Raw genomic sequence first — 13,273 nt, 5'->3', positions numbered from 1 at the left:
CTTTTGATTAAAGATGTCTTCCAATTTATAGTTTTTGTCATCTACAGGAGTTTGTTGTAGTTGTTGTAGTTGTTGTAATTGAATAGTTTTTAATCATCGCTAAAAGCGTTGCCTTTGGAGGCAGTGCAGCATCCAGCAGGCATGAAATTCCGCTTCGTTGAACTAATACGCTAAAAGCCTTTACCAACACTGCCTAACACGCCCCCACTCGGCCAGCCCCGGCACCGCCCACAGGCAATTGTTTGTGCTCAGCGGAGCAGCAGGCTGCGCTTTTGCCTCTGCCCCACTCCCCCGTCGCTTCTTGTTGTTTTTGCTGCGAGATTAAGCACGAAAGGGCAGAAGAAGGATCAGCAGGATGTTGGGTGGAACGAACGTTGTGCAGTGTGTGGCATGTGTGGCATGCATGTGGGATGCAATCATCTAAAGTGTGCAAAGCGAGTAAAAAGAGAGCACATGCAGCCACCGCAATGAATAAGCTTTTGACACTGGCTGAGGGCGTGGCAGGGCATCCACTTGGAATCAATTAATTGACCCCCAACACACACACACCCAAAAAGGAAAAAAAGGGAGAGAGAGATGGGGAGACAGCAACCCCCAGAAAAAAAACAACAAGCGTGCCTTTTGCGATGTCAAAACAGTCTCGCAAAAGTCTCCCAAAGATATCGCAAAAGTCTCGAAAAAAGATATCGCAAGAGTCTCGTTAAAGTCCCATTTGGGAGCTATCACAAATGATACTTTCACTGCCACAAACTGAACAACAAAAGAATATTTATACCATTTCCGGATTTCCAGTCATTCAACTTTATAATAATTTGTAATACCGAGACGTATAACGATATTCGATGCACATTCTCTAGACTCCTAAGATCGGTAACAACTACTTTAAGGCTAAATTCGGTCCAAGACGACTACAAATATTCGACAAATGAATGATTTATTTTATTATTATATTACTTTACTTTATTCATCTTTACTCCACTCGGTTTTCCTCTTTTTTCAGTTAACACTCGTATATATATACTTATATATATATATATTCAGGACTCCCCTTAGTTGGCGGGATACTGGATCTCCGTCTTCTTCACATTGAGGACGCCAGTGTGGTCGGTGGCTCCCTGGAGGGTAGTCACCTTCTGGTTGCCAGAGGCGTCGAAGGTGCTGATGGTCTGCTGGATCTGGGTTGCGGGCACGATGCTGCCGTACGACTGCTGGGAGCCGGTGGTGCTGCCATATCCGGTATACGAGGGATTGTAGGCACCAGTAGACGAATCCTCGCCGAAACGGCTCTCAAGGTTCACGCCCCTGGAAAGGAACAAAATCTCAATAGAATCAATATTCCAAGTAGTGGGGGGGGGGGGACCTACAGGGAAGCTGGAGCCGCCTGCTGGGTGTAGGAGGTGCCGATGTGTCCGGAACCATCGGGATTATGAATGGAGTGGGAGGCGAAGGTGATGCTGCCGCCGTTGCCGGACGAGGAGGAGGACGACGAAGACGAGGACGAAGAGCTGAAGACGTCGCGACGCAGACGCCTCAGCAGACGTTCACTGACGGGATGCACGTCCGACTGGCGGCCCTGGGAGTCCAGAGTGAAGAAGGCGCGGGGCACGAACTGTCCAGCTGTGGGAGAAGATCGAGAGATTATTATAGCTACTCCAGATATTAAAGGGGGGATCCCAAAGGGTTGTTTTTGCTTTGCGAAAGTTTTATCTGAAACTTGTTTGAAATCTCTAATTCTGCTTGACTATTCATAATTCCGGAATTACTATGCGGAAAGTTTCGACAAACATTGTCGCAAAAACCGAATTTCACAGAACAAGTTTTAAAATTGATATTTTTAATGGATTTTCGATGGGTTTTCGGGCTAACGGATTAACATACCCGGTTTACCCCCAAAGACTTGCTAATTAAATTAAATAATAATATACATGATAATCGTTTAACAACAGCCTTGACTATCCGTAGTCGCTCCGATGATGTAATTGCACCGTCAGAGTTAGAGAGAGGGACAGGGGGACTTGCACTCACCGGAAGAGGCAGCAGCCGCTGAGGCCACACAGAGGGCGAGAGCAATCAAGGCGTATTTCATGGTGGATCTGTAACCAAACACACGCACAATTAGCAAAGCAGGTACTACAGATATATGTATATGTATCTATCTATGGGAAAGCCACACTCACAGAAACGAACAAAAGACTTAGGCAGCGAACGCGTAAAAAGTTCCAAATCGACTAAACCGCGGGCCCACATCGCAGCGCTTTTATATGGAAATTTTTTAGCGCTGACGTAGTGCGAATCATCATAATCATCATCATCAAAGGTAGAGAAGGAGGAGAGGCAGGCAGAAGCTGTCAAACAACCAGAAGAGCCAAGAAAATACATCAGAAACCAAGAAAACAAAAAAAACATTGAATGAACAATGAAAAATAAAGAACGCAAACGTAATTACGGATAAAACTTAAGAGATCTCTTAAGTCGCGTCTCAAAGTCATAAAAATAAAGTTAGACCGAATGATTCATAAGCCTTAGCTCTCTCTCGCTCTCGCTCTCATCTGGGTTCCAAAATAAATTCCCCTAAACTTAATGATTATAAGACACGAAAAAGCCTGCAAAGCCCGCGAATTGTGGAAACCAGAAACTGGAAATGTTTTCTGTTCTGTTTGTTTTCGTATTATTTGTATTTCGCGTTATTTGGCTCCCTATGAACGGCCGGCTGTTGTTCGTGGCCAAGTGCCCTGCCACCCCACTTTCCCCCCCGCCACTCAACTGTCTTTCCGCTCGATCTTGCCACTGACCCGATTCGCGGGTCCGTGGTTTGGCCAACACTTCTGCTTGTGCTTGTGCTTCTGGCTTTGGGGCAATAACCTGATTAAAGAGACGACGCCGCAAGCTCCATATGTAAGTGGAGCCACAGTACTATTCAGCAAACATTGGATACACTCGAAATAATCGGGGAATGCAGAAAACTATCATTTTGGTGCTTTATTAACATATTACTTTCCGAATTGGTTTAATGACTGGCATGCGTCTTCTAATTATAATATTAGATGAATTTTAAATAGATCTTTGGCTCGGACAAACACGTTCCGTTAGAGTTTCAAAACTGGTTTTACAATGATATTTTTGTTTTCTTTTTCGCAAAATAAAATCAAAACAAAACGGCTTGCTTACAGATATATATTCCAGGAAATCCTTCAGGCAATTAGCCGAAAAACCTGTTGAGAACTGACACGATTTCAATTGCGATTTTAATGGTTATTAAGTGTTAAATCTTTGACAAATCGGTTCGAGAATCTACTAAATCTTCCGAAACTCTTAGCCAAACCTTTAGAGGCATTCATCGGCTAACAGTCGCTTCCATTAATAGGGTTTACCAAACGCCTATCGAACGGCATACATCTGGTAAAAAAAAAAACCATCCACAAAATTCAATTCAATGGATTTACATTAATCTCATACAAATCCCAAAAATTTGCTGCCATTTGTTTCGCTTTGACCGCTCAAAAGTACATAAATATTTTTGAATTTCGCACACGTTTTTGTTGCGTTTTTGTGGCAGGCAAAAAGAATAAAAATTGAATAAGAAACAAAAAAGTGGGGAGGAAAAGCAAAAAAACCTTTTCCGCAAATGGTGACAGAGCGAAATTTCTGGCCGCCTACTCGGGAAAAATATTCCCCAGTCGATTGGGTACGATTTATTATTTGGCAGCGTCCAGCCCCGAGAACCATTAATCATTTGTCTCCGAAGTTGAGTCCGAGTCCGGAATCAACGGAATCGGAATCGGAGTTGGGGACGGAGTCCGTGGCCGTGGCCGTGTCCGTGTTTTGGACACAACACTCGTTGCGGAATAAACTTTTGCGGTACGTGGCAACGTGTTGAAATTACAAAATGTGTTAAAAAACTGGCAACAAAAATAAAATATTTCATTCACACACAGACAAAAAAAGAAAAAACATAAATTTCCTTTGAGAATAGATTCGTGGGGCAGCCCAGAACAGGACAAGACACGACAGGACATAGAGACAAGGATGTGGGCAAGGTGATTATGTTTGACAGCCGGCCAGGGACAAAAGTACGCCCCCATTGGCCAAGACAGGACAAGGCCCGAAGTTCCTGGCTAAAGTATAAAAATAGTCTTTAGTTTTCGGCTGATTTATGTGGAACTATTTCTCGATAATTCCGCTGTTCGTCAGACTTTAGATCTGAGAGTAGTTCTCCGCCAATCAGAAAGCCGGGGAGAGAGAGAGGATGGGGAAATTCTCCATCGAGGTCATGTGGTTCATTCGGATTTGGATTATTCTTGGCTTTTTCCATTAATGCCTCAATCCCCGGGGAACTGTGAAAAATATGAATAATTGAAACAGCTGAACGAAAAGAATACGCAGCCAAATCCAAATCAAATTTTGTACAGATATTTCGAATACATAATCAAGTATATAATGGACACTTTTTTTGTGTCTGGGGGAGGGGGTTGACTTCCCTTCAACCTCCCTCAACGGAGACAAACCTTTTGATTACAAAATTGATTTTCAATGTTTTTCACACGCACACAAAAAAAAGACAAAAATGGTGCCAAAAAGTGCCGAAAAATGTGCTTTTGTGAGTGTCAGTCAGAGGTCGGGAATGGAAACCATTCCAGGATCCACTTAACCATAGAAATGTCATCATGGCAGCCATTCGTGTGGCATCACGAACTCTGCCTGATTTCTCCAGTGATTTTTCGCAATCAGCTTGATGAGGATGTGCGCGCTGGCCAGAGGTTGAAGGATACATCCTCCAGGATGTAGGGGCTGGAGGATGGTGATGATGATGCATGGCGCTAGTCTATGATTAGTATCCTGGCCTCGGACGGGCCTCGGCGAGTGCCCGACTCGCATGCCAAGTGGCCAGCAGACAAATGAAACTTTAATGCCAAAAGTACTGCTAGGCAACCAGCAGGGAAAGTGTAGTTTCGGGAGTCCAAAGACTTGGATACCCTACAAGAAGATTGCCTTAAATGGCACTGGGTCCGAGTTGCGGAAGATGGAGGCTCTGTTACAAGGTAAATACCTTCTTCAGTGCATCTAGTGTACCCCTCAGGAAGGGTATGCCTGCGGCTACGTGCTGGTCAGAGACAAAGGATACAAGGATACAAAACCAGAAGCTGAGACACAGGCAAAGTCAAAGTCAGAGACAAAGTGGAATGTGTTGAGGCCCAGAGACGCGGCCAGAATCGAGAATCGAAAATAGTTATCCCTGCCCCCCCCCCCCCCCCCCCCCCCCCCCCCCCCCCACACTCTGATAGGAGATGTGGCATATGCCACAGCTATATCAATGCCATAATGTCCTTAGCCCACGAGCATCTTTATTGTCCTGCTCTTGCGCTGGCAATTATTCGCGTGTATTTCTGGCCGGGGGTCCTGGCACTGGTGCAGGTCCTGGGAAAGGCAAACAATGGATATTTCGCGCACACGCCACCGAAGACATGATTGCATCCGCTCCGGAAGCCCTACATCGTGTATCCCAGCATCCGAACATCCCGAAGCATCCTGCCTTCCTTCCTGGGGCGGCTTCATCCGCAATTTTCACGCCCACTTTGTTTGATGATGACAAATCTCGTTGCGTGTTATCAGATTGGCTAAAGCCCCCCCTCCCTGCACCCCTGCACCCATGCACCCCCCGCTCCCCACCCCTTGCTGCATTGCATAATTATGTTTATCTTCGGATACGAGATACTGTGCCCCCGGTATCGCTTTGGGTCACGTGGCCATCGACAGTTCGGTTTCCAGTCCCAGCCTCCGCCTCGACCTTCGCCTCGACCTCTACCTCGGAACGAGCGGCACGTGCTAATCGGCGGTCGCCCGTTCCCCGCCCATTGCCTGCCACGCCCCGCTCTACATGGCCGATAATTGAAATCGCTAAGCCGAGTACGAGTACGAGTACGGCTACGGTTAAGTATCGGAACAATGGCCATCCATGGCTTCATCTATCAGGTCGATTCGGTGGCAGAACATTAATGTTTTACCAGCGGACGGGGAGTTATGAGACGGGGGGCAGGGGACAGGGGGCTAGTGAAATGCATTTCACTTAGTTCAATTGGCTTTTTGGCAATTTTTGTTTATTAATTAGTGGAAGATATAACAATTATGCCTCTAGATTGTAGAACAAATCAATCGAAAATGGGAAATGGAAAAGTGCGGTTTTTGGTTGGGAATACTCAAAGGAATATACGAGTATATATATCATATAATATATTTATATATACCATGGAAAAAAGCAGGGAAAAGCAGTTCGAATGGATCGAAACTTCCAAAGTCCTTCCATGACAGAACTAGGCCTTTGTTAAGAATTTTTGAGACACATAATCCAGGATAGATGATCTAGAAAGTAAGGATTGTAATCGTATATTAAAAATGTATAAATTTAACTAAAATTTAAGTGTGTTTCTGGGCAATAAAGGTCTTTCCTTACCCTTTAAATTAAAGCCCTCCAGTTAATGAGTGCCCTCACACACACTCCTGTGCAGATCCGAATGAGTGTCGCCCTGTGGACGCATAAATTATGAATAAAACCCGCACACGTGAGGCAGGAGAAGGAGAAAGAGTGAGAGTGAGAGACAGGGACGGAGACGGAGACGGAGACAGAGAGGACCAGAGGAGGCGGCCAAAAACCCGTAGCCGCAGTCTGAGGCCAAGAAGTGTGCTAAATAAAATATTTAAATACTTAAAACCATAAACCTGAGTACGTACATATTTATAAATTAACTTGAAACCGAGGCCACATGCCACATGCCACAGGCCACATGCACCACACACACACACACATGTGGAAGCAGGGGCAGGGGCGGCACTGACCCTTTTCAGTGATCCTTCGGCCCGTCATTAGAAATGCTTACTAATGTGCCCGCCTTAATAATAATCAAATTTATATGCATGGTTATGTCCTTTAGTCCTTGAGCGGAGGAACTTTCAAACTGAAACTGACTCTGATTCGGAGGCAGAGTCAGGGAAGGACTCCATTCCATCTCTTCCTGCCTCGCCCTGAGATAAAGTCGAGGCCAAGTCTGTGTCTGAGATGAAAAGTGTCAATATCCTTGTTTTGGTTAGCCGAAAGAAAGGAATGCAGCCACGCCCAGTCTGGGAACAGGACACAGCTCGTACTCGTACCGTTATGCATTGTCCGTGTTGTCTGTTTGTTGGCTTGTTTGCTGGCCAACACTGAGTCTAAATGGCCCAAAAGGTTGCCTCTCCGGGGAGCTAAGCCTCCCTCTATCCCTGTCTCTGGATGAGTCTTGGAAATATCACAAAAATTAATTATGAGCGCCCTGCCCAAGGATCTTTCTTTCGTTTTTTTTTTGATTTGCTGGAAATGAATCTTTCCATTGGCCACACCCAAGTCGTACTCTACCTCGCCCCGAAGCAGCGACAATAAAAACAAATTACAATTGCAACAATAGCAGCATTTGAGGCACACAAACAGACAGGAGCTGGAGCTGGAGCTGGAGCTGGAGCTGGGGCTGGAGAAGGGATGGACTGCAGGAGCCATTAACCCCTTTTGCCGGATAGAGACTCGCCTGCCAGAAGACTGGAAAAATTGAAATAAATTACCAAAACTAAAGGGCAACAACTGTTCGCATAATGAAGTCAAATTATATTTTTGCCTGGCTGTTTGGATAGTTTGAAAAACAGGGAAACACAGCGGCAACAGACGGAGCAGCACTGGGAGAAGAGACCCACCCGGAAGTGGCTCTAGGTAATGGGCGATTTTAAAACATTTCCCCCTCTTTTCCCGCAGTGTAAATGTCCGGATCAGAGGGGTTGTTCGATGGGAGGAGGTGTGAGGCGGTTTCAACAAGCTGGGCGTCAGGGGTGCGTCCTTTAACGAAGTGGTCCTTGAAATTATGCAAATCGGATGCACACCAGCAGCCCCTACCAGCCCTGTCCCCCCCTCCAGCACACGTACACATGTGCACACCTATGGCTAGTGATCCTGCCCCCCCCCCCCTCTGGCCCCAACTCCCATGATTACCGACCGGCATTAGCGTCAACAAGCATTAGCCAATCCATTTCATCGACACGTTCGTTCTTCGGGTCTTTTCTCGGGCGATGTTATCATTTAATTCGTGGGGAATTAACACGGACATTGTCAGCAGTAAATGAGCTAATTAATCTAGTAAATGTGTCGCCACCCCCCACACCCACCCCTTCTTTGCCGTGGGACATTGCATGGCGGTGATGCCACGCCATCGTTCGTTTGCGTTTTTGTGGTTCTCCAGAGGATCGATCCCCAACGCTGACACGCTTCTCCAGGTGGGACATGGGCGGAGCAGCCCCCCTGGGGGACAGGACCCAGAAGGAGCTGCACTAAAACGCCCAAATGAGATGCAAGAATTCATTCCGCTTCCAAGCCCCACCTCGTAAATTATTTTCAACTGGAAAATGTCAGGGAAATGGAATTGAGGAGCTGCTGGGAAAATCATGGAAAATGTACGTTTATTTTTTGGCTAACTTTTCTTGGCCACAAATCAATCTTTTGTGCCACCATTTCGGGCCGGACCGGCCCGGACTCGAGTCCCAGTTAATGAACTGCCGTGGGCCTTGGGTCCCAATCTCGATGCGGTTTGTGATGCGTTCGATGGATTTCATTTCATTGCCACTTATTTGGCCAGACCGGGGGGTGGGGGGAATGGGAAACAATTTCGTGTTTATGGCCAGGTTGTTTTCACCAGCCACAAAAACGCTTATCGATGGAGGAGATCGCTGCGCGAGACTTGTAAATATTTATGATTTTGTATAAATATTTGCTGTATTTCGGTTTTGGCCAAGACAAACGGGTTTCCCTCCCCACCACCCCCCCACCCTCCGCGCTGCTCCGCGCCAGGAGGGGGCCTTGGGAGATGTGCGAAAATGTTTCGAACACCTTTGTATGTGGCGGGGGGCTGTGGTAAGAAGTCCCTGCTGCCCCTGCCACATCCTTCGTGTTGTGTGTGTGTGCTGAAATAATAAATCTGAAGAAGGGTTCTACGTTTTACCCTCCCTTCTGTCGTACACGGTATTTCTAGAGTTTATGGAATGTTTATGATGAATTTCTGCATGTTGATGGATGGGAGAAAAATACCTTACCGATTGCATAGATTGTACGATAGGATATGAAAGTTGGTACGCCCTGAAATTGTAGTGTTTATAATTATTTCAACGCTTAATATTTGCTCCGAGAATGGAAATTGTAACAGGATAATTATATTTAATATGTAAAAAATATAAATATAGTTCCCACAAACTTAATATAACATACTTACATATTTTAAAATGTTTCATATTCAAATTAAATATGAACCATACTTAAAAGATTTATTTTTTTTTATTTTTTTACATTTTAATCATTGAGTTTATATTTAAAAGCCCAATATTTAATTTACCGTTTTTATTTAATATTTTATTTTATTTCATTTAATATTTCTGTGTATTATGGATCTTTTCTCTATAGAGGCTCTAGACCAAGATCTGGGAATCTGGAAGAGCTCTAAACAGTCCCTAAACAGTCGTCTAATCTATCCAAAATCATTATCAATAGATCGTTTTAACAACCAAAAACAGTCTCAGAACAGCATAAATTTCTATGCATTTTTTCCTCGATTTTGAAACGATTTTCGTAAATGAAATTCCTGTAATAAAGCAAACCAAGAACTAGGGTATTTTTTATTCGAAATCCTGTACTAATTTCTTGTTTTTTTCTTATGTAAACGAAACCCTTCGACGACGGTCGCCGGTGGACGGCCTTCTTTTGTGGGAGTTACCCTCACGAGAACGTTTAGGCAAAGGCCTGGGCTGGGTAAATATTTAAACTGGTTTCCGATTGTTTTCGCAAAATCGTTGCAGTTGGTCAAACACGTGTTTGAGATAATTTAATTAAATTTACTTGGCTTTTTTCCGTCGCTGCCACGTGCCACTCCAGGCCCCGACTGCCTCTAGCCGCTTTTCACTCAAGTGGCAAACACTTGAGCACTTGCTCGCTTGTCCTGCCGCGACTCGAGTTCAATCTGTGCTTAAATTGTGGCAAGTGCAGCGCCACTCGGCTGAAGCATCGATGTATTGGTCGGGGCAGGGGCAGAGTTCTCAGGAACTGAAAACTTTGGTGGTCTTTGGCAGCAGACAATGCAACTGTCAGAGATCTCTGTGGATGGATCTGTGGCATCTGTCGCAGTCCGCAGAGACCTGAGACCCGAGGCAGTACGGATTCCATTCCCCCGAATCAATGACGATGATGACTCGTGAAAATCCAGCGAAAGAACTGAAACTAAATATGATTTATCTTCACGGTGTGTTCCCGGAGTCGACTCTCCTCCCCTCTCATTAGGGCGGCGACTCCCGACTAATTTGCATAAGTGTCCTGCCAGGCCCCAGGACGAGTGTGCACTCGAAACACACACCATACCATGCCCATGGAGGCACACTAATTAAAATGTTCGCGCCTCAAATTTCCCTCTCGCCGCCTTATTTATGGCCCTCTGTCCAGGTCCTGTGAATGTCTTGCATATGGAGAAATGTGTACTCGCATCCTTACATTCGGTTTCTTATTCTTGTTCTCTTCCTTTTTTGTTTACGACTGACAAATGAGACATTTACATGCTCCGTTCCGTTTGCATATTAAAATTATTCATGGTTTCTGCTGGAGGGATACAGAGTGAGAGGAAATCGGAAATGCAGGCTAGGGGCAGGGCTAATGGATATGCAAGCAGATGCTAAACCAATAAGGGGGTAAGGCATTCAAGGAGGAAGAGGAAGATCTATATGGTTTCCTTCTCTATTCTTCTATAAGAACTTTTAGATCCATCTTACACTCGAAATTGCTTGGATTATCCACATTACATTAGTTTCTTAATAGGGATTTGATCACTTGTTGGAATACCCTTGCCAGGACCTCAGTCCACCCTAACCCCCCAGGCGAGCCGAGCAGCGCCGTTTGTTTTTCAAGAGTCAATCCTCCGACTAATTGACACACACAATTGTAATTGCAATGATGACACTTTCTCTGCCCCTGGCCTACCCTCACCCTCTCCTCTCCTCTCCTCTCCTCTCACTAATCCCATAAGTCGCAGCGCACCACAGCACAGGGGGAGGGGTGGGGCCTTTGGCTAGTGGATGTCCATGTAAATCCAATTCGAAACAATTTGAATCAAATTCAAAGCCCAACGCCCGACGCTCAACAAACAAGAGGCATGGTGTAGAGGGGGAGTGGTGGTGGTGATGGAGGAGGAGGGGGTCAAAGGGGTAGAGCTGTGTGACAGCTGTCGCGGCCCGAGAAACTCCTCCGAGAATTGGGCGTGATAAAAGGGGGTTAATCGAACAAAGTCCCGCGGACCGCAGCGTAGATCAGAGAATTTTCCTCACCTTTGCGGAAAAAGAAAATTCCGCTTTCCTAAAGGGTAACGGGAGGTGATGGCCAGAGGAATTTCCTTTAGGGTATTTTGGTTAATTAGCGGAGTCTGGGGACATCTTCTGTTTGCCTTTTGGCTTTGATTTAAACATAAAATTGTGTGCCGCTCCGCTCCGCTCCGTTCCCGGAACCTGTCCTATGGGGAAATGTTTCTTAAAAATAGACCAAACAGAGAGTGGGAGAGAGACAAGGAATGAAAGAGTTTTCCCTGCACTTGCAAGAGGAAAATGTGACTTTTTCGAAAGGAGGTTACGTACGCGCCTTGTCAAAAGTTAATGAGATTACCACGCCCCTCAAATTAATTCACAGAAAACTCAAACAAACTCCATCTCTTTCTCCCTCTCCCTCTGTGTCTCTCTCTCTCTCTCTGTCACACTGTCAAACGGTCACAGGCAGAAAACCGCAAATGCGGAAAATGCAAATTGTTTTTCAACCGAACCCCGTACCGTCCCGCACCGAGCCCATCCCCGACTGTTTTCTCCTAACGAGGCGTGAAAATTCTGTGGGCGTTTTCGCCGGTAACTAATCCGACAGAAAGAGAGGGAGATACGCAAACGAAAAGGGAGGGAGGGAGGGAGAGTAGGTCCTCGAGTGTGTTTGACAACTTAACCAAAGGAACTCAAAGGATATGTACGAGTGTGTTCAATGCGAATAATGTGCGAAAGTCAGAAGGGGTTAAACCCGAAATGATGACTAATCAACTCTGAAAGGCAACAACAGAAGCGGACAAGAATGAAGAAAGACCTCATAAAGTACTGTACAGTAAGAGAGTCCTGAATGAGCAATCGTTAGAGGAGGATTAGAATAAGGAGAGAAAGAGAATCTTCTTTGTGGCAAGAAACACGTAGAAAATGGAAGCCCAGCATATGGAAAAGCATCATTCCGTCTAATTAAAACTTGAAACGAACCCCTAAGAACATGGAATCAATCTCCACCCACACGGATCCCTAGCGAATCCTGCTCGCTCTCAATTTTCACCTTTACTACATGTAAAATGTAATGTAATGTATAATATATGTAGAATCACAAACCGTTGTTCCACTTTCCCACTCGTTTCTCACATACACACGCGCACACATAGCCACGGACTGCTGTTCGACTGCTTTGCCGACAATCAAGAGAGAAGAATAATATGAGAAAAAGAGAATGATTTTCATTGGCTAAAATTTCATTGGTTCAGAGGCCAAGACGTTACTTTCATACTTTTTTCGTGCGATTTTCAATGTTTATAGTATTGTTTAATGTTTTAAATCACATATAAATATATATATATAAATAAGTATATATTATTTCCATTAGACTATATTATTTTATATATTTATAGAAACTTAACTTTGATTTGGAAAACACACAATTAAATTGAAGATTTTCTTAATTTTTTAATTTGAGTTAATTAAATTGTTCATTAAATTTAAAGAAACTAAATTGAAACACCGAATTCTTTCAACAATTTGCAGCACCACAGCACATAATAGTTTTCATAGGAGTGTATCCTCCTTCTTTGAAGGAATATATTCCAATAAAGCGCGCTTAAAGTGGAACCAGCAGCGAAGAACTATAACTAGAGGAATTCGTTTGCAAATTGCATAATATGATCGAACTACACACCCACCAACGGCCACGAATCTGGAGATTATTGGGTATGTAGCATCTTAGTGTCTGCATTCATGTGTTCGTCGTGTACTATTTCCAGATTTTCTAGTGGCTGCATCTATGGCGGTTTAGTGTGGATATATTCCTTCACGGTATGTTCTTTCGCATGACGAATGACATTGAAATGACGAGCACGATCCTTTCTGAACCGGAATCAGCAAGGATGTCGGATCTTTTGAGCCCACGCGACCCCAAGTGACGTGTGGA

General features: G+C 44.8%; 1 protein-coding gene across 1 annotated transcript; it reads right to left on the bottom strand.

The window, feature by feature from the left end:
- Nucleotides 1-938: 938 nt before the first annotated feature.
- Nucleotides 939-2,193, bottom strand: LOC6590640 (extracellular glycosidase CRH11). Its single transcript, XM_002016107.2, has 4 exons — nt 2,178-2,193; nt 2,026-2,093; nt 1,365-1,617; nt 939-1,302 (listed from the first exon to the last, which is right to left on the bottom strand). The coding sequence occupies exons 2-4, from the start codon at nt 2,084-2,086 to the stop codon at nt 1,050-1,052; spliced, it is 567 nt and encodes a 188-aa protein (XP_002016143.1). The 5' UTR covers nt 2,087-2,093; nt 2,178-2,193; the 3' UTR covers nt 939-1,049.
- Nucleotides 2,194-13,273: the final 11,080 nt, after the last annotated feature.

Source organism: Drosophila persimilis, unplaced genomic scaffold (assembly GCF_003286085.1).
Source record: "Drosophila persimilis strain 14011-0111.01,24,50 unplaced genomic scaffold, DperRS2 tig00000002-arrow-pilon, whole genome shotgun sequence".
Classification (NCBI taxonomy): Eukaryota; Metazoa; Arthropoda; class Insecta; order Diptera; family Drosophilidae; genus Drosophila; species Drosophila persimilis.
The sequence above is the reverse complement of the archived record's forward strand: the minus strand, read 5'-3'. Positions and strand labels throughout refer to the sequence as shown.

Bases quoted from the DNA above. Each gene is read 5' to 3' on its own strand.
- LOC6590640 (XM_002016107.2), bottom strand. From the start codon at position 2,086: ATGAAATACGCCTTGATTGCTCTCGCCCTCTGTGTGGCCTCAGCGGCT. The intron at 1,618-2,025 runs GTGAGTGCAAGT...CTTCTCCCACAG, and splicing joins AGCGGCTGCTGCCTCTTCCG to CTGGACAGTTCGTGCCCCGC. The intron at 1,303-1,364 runs GTAGGTCCCCCC...GTTCCTTTCCAG, and splicing joins CAGGCGGCTCCAGCTTCCCT to GGGCGTGAACCTTGAGAGCC.